This window comes from Miniopterus schreibersii (assembly GCF_964146895.1).
Source record: "Miniopterus schreibersii genome assembly, chromosome: 19".
NCBI classification, from domain to species: Eukaryota; Metazoa; Chordata; class Mammalia; order Chiroptera; family Miniopteridae; genus Miniopterus; species Miniopterus schreibersii.
The window spans coordinates 33403415-33415753 of record NC_138119.1 but is presented as its reverse complement, the minus strand read 5'-3'; the positions used below and the strand labels follow the sequence as shown (position 1 = coordinate 33415753).

At 54.0% G+C, this 12339-nt stretch overlaps 1 protein-coding gene across 3 annotated transcripts; it reads left to right on the top strand.

Moving 5' to 3' along the window:
• The first annotated feature begins 2455 nt into the window (after nt 1-2455).
• Nucleotides 2456-11669, top strand: PEA15 (proliferation and apoptosis adaptor protein 15). 3 transcript variants are annotated; one of them, XM_081121845.1, is made up of 5 exons: nt 2465-2576; nt 4343-4399; nt 8011-8184; nt 9371-9526; nt 9681-11669. In XM_081121845.1, the coding sequence occupies exons 3-5, from the start codon at nt 8013-8015 to the stop codon at nt 9743-9745; spliced, it is 393 nt and encodes a 130-aa protein (XP_080977971.1). In that variant the 5' UTR covers nt 2465-2576; nt 4343-4399; nt 8011-8012; the 3' UTR covers nt 9746-11669. The 3 variants fall into 3 exon arrangements, with proteins under 3 accessions (XP_080977969.1, XP_080977971.1, XP_080977970.1); XM_081121844.1 differs by having other exon boundaries at nt 2472-2576; nt 4199-4399; XM_081121843.1 differs by lacking the exon at nt 4343-4399 and having other exon boundaries at nt 2456-2576.
• Nucleotides 11670-12339: the final 670 nt, after the last annotated feature.

Sequence of the window (12339 nt, the reverse complement as noted above, 5' to 3'; positions counted from 1 at the left end):
GAGGTGGCCCTTTCTGCAGTTCCCGCCTCTGGGCTCACACTGCACCTTCTCTATACACTCTGTTCTCTAATCAGCAGTTCTATCCTAGCTCTTCTTTTTCATGTCTGTCTGCCCCCACTAGACTGTGTGCCCCTTGAAGGCAGGAACCCAGAACCCAGGCCTTTTGTCTGTGTCCACAGGGCCTGGCACCCAAAAAGTAGTCCCTAGTAAGTATTGGTTAAAAGAAGGAACGAATGAGTAGAATGGGCGGGCTTAGAGAGATCAGAGTGGGCTTTGACGGCTTCATAAAGGAGGTGAATAGCTTTCTAGGCCTTAACCAAACAATGGGATTTGATTAGGGGCCAAGGAGTTGGGGAGGAGACATTTTAGCCAGTGGAAATGTCAAAAGCACCAGAAGAATCTGTGTGTCCTTTTAGAGACACAGAGGAGACCAGAAAGTCAAAAAGAGAAGCTTAAGTGGTGGCTGTGATATGAAGTGGGCATGACAACCTAGATTGTAGAGGTGTCTGAATTTAATCCTGTGAGCTGGGGAGGAAGGGCAAAATTGAATCTGGCAGTGATGAGCAGGATAGATCCAGGGAGGCGACATGTCAGATACCAGAGACAGGGAGCCCAACTCTTATGACCAGAGACTATTATAATAATCAGGGTGAAGCAGGGAGAACATGGACCAAGTGGTGCTTATGGGTCTGGAGAGGAGACATTGAGTTTTGTGCGCTGAGGAGCCCCGAGACCGGGGCCTGCTAGAGTTCCCGGCAGGAAGGATGCACATTTTCTCCAGCCCAGCCCAGGCTGAGGTGCCTGTAAAGGAGTCAGGAGTGGGGGTGGGGGAACCAAGCAGCTGAACAAGCCCATAACTAACAGTTTTCATGGATCAGGGATAAGAGTGTTGCTGGGAGACTTAGAAGATTTCTGGGTATGGAAGAACGAGACCTGAGGTTAGAAAAGTTTTCACCCTCCACAGACAAATCCAGAAAGTGGCAGACGTGTAGAGTAAAAACCAACTTGTGCCCATGTAATAACAGTACGGGCACTGGGCCAGTGCAGTATCGTGGAGCTTACTGTTTAGCAGAGGTCAGTGGAAGGCCTGGACTAAATAATAGCTCCAGTCTTAAGCCCCCATCTGTGCGAGTCCCTAGGGACTGACAATTTCTAAATCTCAGAAGAGCCCTGTAAGATGGGCATCGGTGCCCTCGTCTCACCAGCAAGGACACCAGCGAGGCTCAGGAGCATAACCCGCCTGAGAAGGGGGCCGAGGCAGCACGCAGCCCCAGTCCCCTGTACCTGGCTGTGTCTGGAAGACCTGGAATTCCCACTAACGCAGACAAATCATTTTGTTTGAGTGTCAGACATGGGTCAACGGAACAGTTTTCACCATACCACACAGAACCACTGAGATACATACAAAGGCAAATTATGCAGGTGCTCCCATCAAGGGGCAGCAACAGGGCCCCCTGGGGGACAGAGCGAAGAGCAAGAAGAGCTGTGAAACCCAAAGCGGCCAAGCCTGAGCCTCTGCTCGGGGCAGCGGCCCTAGAAAGGAGGACTCACTTGTGGCTTCCTGAGGGGTCTCTACCAGGCTGAACTGAGGGGGAGGCCGGGGCAGCCCCAGAGGTGGTCCGGACACTAGAGGGGCTCAGACCTCTCCCCAGGGCCAGGCTCTGCCAGAGCTGAGGCGAGATCCTTTATGTTGGAGATGGGGGTGAAAACAGATGCTCCCCCACTTCTTCCTTCCTTCTTTCAGTCCGGCGGAGAGTCTGCGGGAGGAAAGTCCCTGGGTGGAAGGGAAGTGAGAGCTGCCCTGCACTGCACGGGCCTGGGCAGAGGGCAGAGCTGGGAGGCAGAGCTAAGTGAGGCTTTGCACATTGTCTATATTTGCATGCTGAGCTCACTGCTGTTCTTTTTTCTCCCTAGAAAATAAAATGACATCATGGTGGGGGGAAGGCAGCAGGGTGGTATGTTTGAGAAAGGTAACAAACAACAACAACAGCAAAAGCACACACGTGAAGGGGCTGGCTGGCTGCATCTTGGAGACCTAAGGCTCCAGGTCCAGCGAAGGCGGCCCGGGAATTGCTTCTGGCCCCCACCCCTACCTCCCCCGCCCTCCAACGTGGGCCGTCTGAGCGGTCATTACCCACGACCCAGAGGTGGGGGCGAGCTTTTGCCAAAGACCAAGTCAGGCAGCTGAGAGGACCCAGAGGCCAAAGGCCTTCCAAAGCCCTCGTGTCTAAGCTCCTGCGTCCCCGGGGCCCCAGCCCTTGCAGTCGTCGTAAGGTCCCCAGGGAGGAGGGTGTCCTGGGGAAGGAATTAAATCTGAGACTCGGGCTTTGAGGTTTGGGGAGCGAGGCAGCCCCCCCCCAGCAGCCCCGCGGGTCCCAGCCCCGACCCCCCCGCGGCGCCGCGCTCCTCCCCGGCTCTGACGTCAGGCCGGCGGGCGGGGCGAGGCGGCGCCGGGCTCGGGCTCGGGCTCCGCGGGCGGAAGCGGCGCGGCGGCGGGAGCCGAGGCGGAGGCGCGGACGCTGCTCAGGACCCGGGACGGCGGAGCGAGCGCCGCGCGGCGCACCCAGCCCGAGGCGGTGAGAGGCGCGGGGGGGCGGGGGGCTGGGCGCGGGGCGGGGACCCGGCCGCCGGCGCGGCGGGGAGCGGGGGCCCCGGCTCGTCCGCGGCGGGGCGCCTGGAGCATGTGCCGGAGGCGGCGCGACGCCGGCGCCCGGTCGCTGCTGGCCCGCGGCGGAGGCCGACGGGCCTGCTCCCCGCCCGGATCCCGGCCCGGCCCGCCCGGGGCCCGCGGCCGCGCACCCCGCCCTCCGCCGGGGAAGAGGTGGGTTCGTCTGCTGCTCGTGCGGAGGGAGGGAAGGATCGGGAGCGTAGTGAAGTAGCTAACGTAAACCCTTCATTAATCGCACCTAATCCGCGTCGAAACTGACAGGCACGCACGCCTACAGGGACACGCCGGCACACACGGTGACACACACCCGTGTGACTGCTACACGTCGCGCACCAGCGGCTCACACGCGCCCCTGCCCACGCGGCCGGCCCCCGCCGCGCCCCGCTGTCCGCGCCCCTGCGGGGACGCTAGCCCAGCAGGACGGCCGAGCGCGGGACCCCGTCCCCAAGCCACCCCGATTTTCTGGTCATCTTCTCCCGCCCTGGGCTTCAGGTTGCCCCTCTTTAAGGCAGTGGGGAAAGACGGGGAACAGTTTTTATTCCAGGACTGGGAGACGGGAGCTTGAGGGTGAGTGCGCCCGGTGCTCTGAACCCCAGCGAGCAGGGAGAGTGGGCGCTGCTGGTTACAGTTAGAGCCTGGGGTTCTGGGAGTGGCTGCTTTGGGGGCCCCGGAGTGGCCAAGGGTTGGAGGAGTGGAAGCAAAGCGGAGAGAGAAAAGGAAAGAATGAGTATGAGTCAGCCAAGGACGGAGCCCGAGTCAGAGAGAGAGAATGAAGGGAATGTGTGTGAGGGACCGAGACACAGTCAGGAAACTGGGAGGAAGTGAAGGACAGAGTCAGAGAAGCGGGAGGAGTGCCGGGGTATGGATGACAGAGGCTCAGAAACCAGCGGAGGAAAGCGGGATGATGGTGAGATGGGGTGAGACGCGAGGCCGCAGGGAGTGGGGGAAACATGCTGAGTCTGCGTGTTTTGTTTCTCTGTCTGGCCCCAGGCTGTCAGAGCGATTAGCGTTAATTGTTCTTCCCTTTGTGGTTAAACATTGTGTTGGGGAAATTGCCAGATATGCCCTAGGCTACCTACAGCCCTGATTGCCTACTTTCTCACTTCCCTGACACCTGTGCCCATCATGTGTGCATGTGTTGCCATGCCTTGCCCTGCCCTCCTCCCTGTCACACAGATCCTCACGCACAGTGCAGTGGGCATCCTCAATCCCTATGCAGCCAACAATCCAGGCTCCTCCTCACCAGACCTTCTCTGTCTCTACAGCAGGGAAGCTACTCCTTCCCAACAGAATAGTAGCTCTGAGTATCCAGATGGGGACACTGAGTCACAGAACCTGGGAGTCCTAAGTATTCATGGGTACCACCAAGTGGGATAGAATGAAAGCCCCTGAAAGGAAAGGAGGAAGAGACACAACCAGAGGAGGGGCACAGGCCCCACCCCTCCTCGCCATCAGGTGGTCCTACTCTGCCCTGCCTGGTCCAGTACCTAGTATCTCCTGATACCCTCATCTCCGTCTTTCTTCTCTTAGACTAAGGGCCAAGGGCTTCACACTGTCCCTGTGCCCAGGGGTGACCCATTTTGGACTGAACTGAACACCCAGAGACCCAGGTATCCTGCCTCCTGTCACTCCCAGGCCGACTCTGGAGTCTCAGAGCCCTGTTTTTCATCGCAGGAATAAAGATCCCTCCCCTACCACCACCACACACACAAAAGCTGAATAGAAGCTGAGGTAAGAAGTCAGCTGAGTATGAGTATGATGTTAATGAAGTAATTAGGGATGAACTACAGAACTGCTTGAATTTGGGGGCCAGGTAAAATTTAAAATAGGAACCCTGCACTCTGCCCACCTCTGCTTCTCCTTGATTACCGACCCCCACCCCCACGAGACTGGCAGACTTGAATGCCTACAAGCCCCTTTCTGCCCGCTGCAGGGACCTCCAGGTCCTTGCAGCTGTGTGGGATGGCCCCTCCCGAGCCCTAGACAGCTGCTGCAGATGTGAGGGAGGGGCAGCAGCTCCTAATCCTCAGGCTTTCTTCTTAAATTTATCGAGGATTTGTAAGCAAATGCTCGGGAGGGGATAATCGTGAATTAATGTCAGAATGCACAGAAGTTCCTTTGGTACTGCCACCTCCTCCACAGGTGGTTATGCCATTATGCCACCTTGCCAGGCTTCTCCAAGTGCCCCCAGGCCTGCTCCTTCCTCCCCCAGTGTCCGTGAGTGCCCACCTGTCATGCTCCCAACTTCTCCCCTAAAAGGTCAGTATATAATGATTCTTACCCCTTCCCCTCTGCTTCAGTGTCCTAAGTTGGTCGGACCTTTGACAGGGCTCCACCTGGGGCCAGCTTGGAAGGAGAGGGAGGAAGGAAGGAAGGAAGGTGTGAGGAAGCCATGAGCAGAGCACAGAATGATCTGGGAGGGAAGGGGCTGACTTCCTGGCAGCCTCGGCTCCGGTTCCCGGTTCCTGCCCTGGTATCCTGTCCCAAGAATGGCCTCACCCAGGCTGCCTGGTGTTCCCTGGGCAGCCTCTGCACTGCTCCTGAGATCTGGAGGACTCTTCAGAGCGAGGCGGCAGGAGGCTTGCCATAGGCCCCTTAGGGATTCTGAATCTTGGTGAGGAAAGTGACATGGAGGCTGAAGGAGCCAAACTTCTGCCAAGGCCCAGCATGGCCAGGCCACCCCAGGGACAATGATCAGTGAGACTTGAGAGCCATGGAAAGAGATTCCACCTCCTTGCATCCCCCAAACTATCCTGTTCTTGCCTCAAATGTGATCTCTCCAGGGAGGGAGGCAACCCAGCTGCCTTTTCCTGCTCCCTCAAGGAGCCTTACTCCTGTTTTGTGTCCGTGTGTGTTCTTACAACTCCCCACACACTCTCCCATCCACTGGTGTCATTGTCCTGACGACTGAGGTAGAGGCACCCAGAACAGAGGTTGCCATGGTAACTGCTGAGCTGAGGCAGCAACCTTCTCCTGGACTCGGTGCTCCCTGCCCCCTCCCCCAAGGATTCCTCATTTGCAGCCTGGACTCTCCCAGCCTCAGCGCTCTTCCTCCTGTAGGATCCCGTCACCCCTTCCTTTTCTCTGGATGTGAGCCTGTGGTTATCTTCCACCTTACACACACTCTGAGCCGGTTCAGACACCCCCCCCACTGAACCAGGCACTGCCTCCTCCCATACCTGTGCCCATACCCAGGGGTGGGCATCCACAGTGGCACCTGGCGTGCACACACTTCCCTCTGCCACTCCAACATGCCCACCCCATTCCTCCTTGTATCTGTTTCACTCTTAGAAAGCTCCTACCCACCAATGTGGGTGATTATCTACACACATTAATCCCTTCCCTCCCACCTCCCTATAAAACTGTTTTAGAGTCACAGCCCCAAGCCTTACCTCCTCCCAGGAGATTCATACACACACACATTTCCTCCCACCAGATCTTCCATGTGAAAGCAAGGCAGGATGACCCTAAATTCTGGCCCATCTTCCAGCTGAGGGCTTGGTCCCACTGCCTCCTCCACTGGGGCAGGGTCTCCTTGGGGGCATCCTGCCTCCTCCCGTGCTGCCCCTTCCTTTTCAGCCCTCACACCCCTGCCTCCATTGATCTCATCCCTGGATGCCCTCCCTCGTCCCTGTGCCCTCAGCCTCGGATTATCAGCGGAGGGGGCAGCTGGGCTCGAGTCTGCTGCCGTGACCTAGATTTCAAAGCAGAGAGAGTTCCTGGTGCTGACAGTCAGAGAGCATTGTTCCTGGCCCAGCCTGGCAGGGCCACTGCTGGGTCCTTCTGTCTGGTTGCACCTGGGTGTGCAAGGAAGTGTGCCTGCAAGTGCCTGTTGCTTGTGGGGGTGGTGCTGGCCCTGCTGTCTGGCTCATTGTGTATTTGTTCCACACTGCCTGCCACCAAGGGAGGCTTGTTCTGGTGCAAGTAGAGGGCTGGGAATGGGGACTTCTGTATGCCATGCCTCTGTGCCTCAGTTTCCCTGCATATAAGCCAGAAATAAGGAAAATACGGGGTGTCAACCAGCCCCCTTTAATCCGCCACATTCTCAGCCCATTGTTGGTGTGATTTGTGGGTGGTCTCAGTCAAGTACATGGTCATTTTCGTCTCACTCCTTGGTCTAGCCAGTGTTTATGACAATTTACTTTTAAGAATGCTTTACTTTTCTGATTATAAAATATATACTCATTGTGGGGGAAAAGTCCCCTTTTTGAGAGTCACATTTTATCAAATCCAGAAAGTTCATTGTAAGGTCTGACCTTTCTTCCTGTCTTATCCACAGTTCCTATCTTAGTGAGTAGGAGGGCCTTGAATGTTCTCTACCTTTCACCCACGGATCTTCATGGAAGAGGGGTGGGTAAAGGCTAAGGAGATCTAGCCTTGCCCAGCCCCTTTTGGGAGGCCTTGCTGAAGGTTGTGCCAGCCGGATGTTGATGCAAGCAGGAGTGGCAGCCCCCTTCCTGCCACTCTCCCAGTGATACATCTAAACCCCTTCCCCCTGCCACCCAGCCAGCCTGGGAACTGGGCAGGGGGCCAGAGCCAGCCGCTTGGTATTCTTGGGCGCTGGGGCTGAAGGCACAGCACAAAGGCTAGGAGAGAGGGCTGTGTGGAGGACCAGCAGCAATCAAGGGAGAAAATGAGCTCCACAAAAGGTGGGGGTGGCCAGTTGCTTCCCCCCTCCCCGTGCCTACACCTTGAACCCTAATGACAGAATACAGGGCTGAGCAAAAGAGGGGTCAGGGAACCATTAGACCAAGCAACCAGGCATCCATCCAAAATGAGTCATTCATAGGGTGGTGGGGAGTTGAGGGACCCCTTTGCTTCTGGGGGAAAATGGAAGCTGGACCACCAGATCCAGCCAACCATCTCCAGCCCCTTCTGTTTAGCTTCTCACTGTCACAGCAAGCCTATCCCTGTGGTCATTGTTTTGGAGTTTTTGTTTTGGTTTGTGTGTTTTTTATGGGTTGCAGGTGGGTGAGGTGATTCTGGGGGGGACTTGGAAGCAGCTGGTGAGAAGCTCCAGTGCAGGTTGCCATGGTAACCGCCTCCTCAGTCTGGGGAGCTGTTGCCAGGGTTACTGTCAGAAGGGTAAAATGAAGAAAAAAGATGGTGTGTGTGGGGGAAGCAGTGTAACTTCTCCAGGCTCCAGCCTGGTTCCTAGCTCCAGAATATCTTCCTGTCTGCTCCCCCCTCCTGTCTTTTCTTCTCTCAGCCCTGGCCCTCCCCAACCTCCATGTTCTAGGCACTTGCCTGGTAGGGTGGGAGGGAGTAGGAAGTGCTGGTGAGTAAACCAGATTCCACACTTCAAGCTTAGCCTCCTCTCCCTTTGTTCCTCCCAACCCCAGTCATGGCTGAGTACGGGACCCTCCTCCAGGATCTGACCAACAACATCACCCTTGAAGATCTGGAACAGCTCAAATCAGCCTGCAAAGAGGACATCCCCAGTGAGAAGAGTGAGGAGATCACAACGGGCAGTGCCTGGTTTAGCTTCCTGGAGAGCCACAACAAGCTGGACAAAGGTAGGGCAGGGGATACGGGCACCCTGCCAGCAGCCTTTCTGGGGCTCAGTTCATTCAGCAATAGAAATGAACTCGAGCTCCTACACACAACCGTGTACTCCCCTCTGACAAGGCAGGACAAAGTTAAGATGCTCTAAGAGTGGAGGGGCTCTAGAGCCGTGGTCTTTACATTCTTTAGTATGTCCCTGTGGGTAGAAAACATGATTCAGATATGAGTGTGCTATTATATATAATAAAATATTAAAATATAAGTTGAAAGTGGTAAAATTTAAAATAGAACCACAAATTCTAAGATTTTTATCCACTTTTAGAGACCACTACTGTGGGAGGGGCTTTAGGGAGGAATTGGTATATAAAGATGACCCTGAAAGGCAAGTGGGATTTCAAAGGCAGAATCCAAAGGAGGGCATGCTAGGCCAAGGAGCCTAGTGATAGAGGTGGGAGAGTATCTGGTGTGTTTGGAAAAGCAAGAGGCTCTGCTTTGCTTGCTGGGGCATAGAGTATGTATAGAAGGGACTGGAAAGGTTAAGGTTATGCTTAGAAGGGCCTTGAGTGATAGAGTATTTGATAGGTCAAGTGAGTGACCTGGATCTTGAGTACCATGGATAGCTGGGAGACTGAGGAAGATGTTACTACTACAGTAGCCAGAGGGGAGGAGCCAGGGAAAGGAGGTCTAAGGGTGCCTGCGATCTCTTAGAACTGGCCAAGTCGTGGAAATCATTCCCTGGTCGTGGCTGTGCCTTCTCTCATCCATAATTGCTTTTCTTATTGGGCGCAGTAGTCCTGGGTTGTCTGGAGATTCTATTCCTCCATCATACCTGTGTTATCAGGAAATTTTTTCTGAAACTTACTCGGAGGAAGAGTGGAAGAGACTAAGGGTGGGTGAGGAGTATGTGGAAGGCCAGTTTTTCTATTTTGTCTTCCTCCCCATCAGATGTGATATTTAACCTAAACCCCTCATTCTAAATATGTAATCTAGAAACTTCACTGATTGATGATCTGCCCTTCTCAGGAACAGTCATCTGTACCACTCTGGCGCCTTAAGCTTTCTTTTCTTGGCTTAGTGGCTCTTCTCCTTCTGCTGCCCCCTCCGATAACCAGTGTGAGCAACTCAGCCTTGGTTCCAGAAGCCTGGTCTGGTAGAACGGGGGAAGCTGATTCTACCCTGTTTCCTGCCTTGCTCCAGATAACCTCTCCTACATTGAGCACATCTTTGAGATCTCTCGCCGTCCTGACCTACTCACTATGGTGGTTGACTATAGAACCCGTGTTCTGAAGATCTCTGAAGAGGATGAGCTGGACACCAAGCTAACCCGTATCCCCAGTGCCAAGAAGTACAAAGGTAAGAGGCCATGCCTTTACTGTGCACTTCTTCCCCTCCCATGGATCATCCTTGGAGTTGCTTGGATTCTGGGAGCATGAAGGCTGATGTTCGCTGGACCTGCCTGGTGCCTCCCATAACTTCCATCCCTGGACATGTCCCTTTTTGCCCCCAGACATTATCCGGCAGCCCTCTGAGGAAGAGATCATCAAATTGGCTCCTCCACCGAAGAAAGCCTGAGCAAGGGGGAGGAAGAGGAGGAAGGTTGGACCTTCATAGGACCACTCCCTTCCCCCAGCCTCCAGGGGAGGGGACAAGGGCACCCCCCCACAAATCTACCCACTTACTAACCTGGTCCTAACCCCCTTACTGTGTGCGTGTGTGTGTGTGCACACGCTCTGGCTGTCTGTCTACATGTCTAGCTCATCTAGCTCCTCTTCCTTGTGAGGGGCTGGGGGTCAGAGGCTGGGGTGGGGGGCCGAGCTTTCCCACTCTAGGGAAACTATGCATATAGAAATGGGCACATTCCTCCTACTTACCCTTCCTGCACTCTTCCCCCACATCTCTCAAGTGTGAGAGCAGAAAGGACCTGCATTTTCCTACATTGAGGGGCTGAGGTGGGAGTAAGACACAGGAGAGGCAGGTTGATCCAATAAAAAGCAGTGGGAGGGAAGATGAAGAGGCTACCCAACTCCCACCTGGCAGGGGCAAAGAAAAGCCAGAGTTCAGTGTTTGTCCCCATGCTGGACTGGCTGTGGAGTCGTTTCCAGCTATTCCTCAGGTTGAAGAGCCTAGGCACCAGCAGGTCCCTTTGTGCTCCCCTTGGATGGGTATGATCCAGGATCTAATGACAGGACCATGGATCCTTTCCTAGCCCCAAAGTTCTAACCCAACAGAGCACCCAGCATTAGATACCCCCCACCCACCTCTGCTCTGGAGAGGCTGTGCTGGGAAAATGCTCCACTGAGCCTGAGAAGGGGCTGAGGGGCAGCAAGAGGGGCTCCTTTTCCACTCTTTATTCCTACTCAGACTGTTGCACATACTGACCCCAAACCTCAGGAGGTTGGGGAATGAGATCCTTAGGTTTTAACTCCAATTCTGCCCCCACCTAGAGTCCCAGAGTGGTTATTGTAGGAAACTTTCCCTTTTCCCCTGGTCTAGAACACCCCAAGCCCAAAATAAGGGAGGAACTACTGTGTTTTCCTTTGCAGTGACCCCCAACTCAATCCAGGAAGGGACTTGGTAACCCCTCTCCCTCAATGTCCTGGTGCCTTGGGCTTGTGAACGCATCCTAGCCAAATCACTACAAGTACAGTGACCCCAGCCTCCTGCCTGTCCCAAGATGCTCCTCCCCACCCTGACCGTGCTAACTGTGTGTACATATATATTCTACATATATGTATATTAAACCCACACTGCCATGTCTGCCCTTTTTTGTGGTGTCTAGCATTAACTTATTGTCTAGGCCAGAGCAGGGGTGGGAGGGGAATGCCACAATGAAGGGAGTGGCAGAGTCAAACTGCTACATAGAACAAAACTTTTTCTTTTTACTTTAAATTCACATGCAGTCTCAAGAGACTATTTGGGGAAAGTTTAAGTTAGGAGCTTTTAGGATATGGGAGCAAAATTCTAATGGGAGGGGAGGGCTAGCTGTTGGAAGAGAGAAGCAGCCAGACTGGTTGAAGAGCACCCTCTACTCCTAGCCCAGCCCAGCCTGCCTGTCCCTTCTGGCTACTGCTGCGGACACCTGCCTTAACACATACACCTCCAGTTTTGCCTTAAAGGACCTTCCCAAGTTCCCCCATCCCTGTCTGGCTTCTCCCTCAAGGAGAGAGAGAGACTTGTAGAATTGGGAAAGGGAAATGAGCATGAATTGTCTTTCCAGTAAGAGTATGTTATGTGAGAGCAAGAGAGAGAGAGAATGAATACGAATGAGAATAGGGAGCCTTCCTTTGATTAGAGGAGAGGATGAGATGGGGAGAAGGAAGACAGGGTCATTTTCAGCAGTCTAGTAATTTCTAGACTGTAAGGCAAAATAATCTAAAAAGACTAACCTGCCCTCCCACCCTCTGTACTGTGAGACTGCTCCGTCCTGTGCTCCTCTATGTGTAGTGTGCACGGCCTTGTTCTAACCCTGGAATAAAGGTGATTGACTATAACTGTATCTGACTGATTCAAGAATTTATATGATCAGGGTTTCGGAGACTCTAAATGACTGGCAAGGGAGGGGAAGCAATATTTACCCCCAAATCCTTCACTGCAGCCTGGAACAGAGGCCAGGGAAACACCCCTAATAGTATATCTCCCCTCCCCCATCTCCTATGTATCACTGAGCTGTGGAGCCTATTCCACTTACAACAGTCTCTAGTTGGAGCCCAAGCATTGGAAACATGGATATCCCAGATTAGACTTCCTAAAATTGTAATAAGGGCAGGGCCAGGCACCTATATTGGAAGGAGCAAAAATAGCCCATCACAAATGAATGGCCCACATATTACACAGAGCAGCAGTCAGGGGAGGGGAGGGGGAACTTCACTAAGAGAAAACATACAACCAATTCTAGAGTGTATGGTTTTTAGCCCACTTCATCACCCAACCCATGAGCAATAGGAACACAGATCACTCAGCCACCACACATTCCCTACCTCAGAAAGAAGTACAGTAGCTAACATCTGGTATGAGCTGCTAGGAAAAGGGGCAGGAGGAGGGAATGTCTGGGAATTCCATCCTTTCACTCTTCTCTGCATTCCTAGCCTATTTAGTAGAATGTGACTGTCTCAGGATGCAGAATCCTGGTTGGGGCCCAAAGAAATAGCAGCAAAAGCATTTAAGGG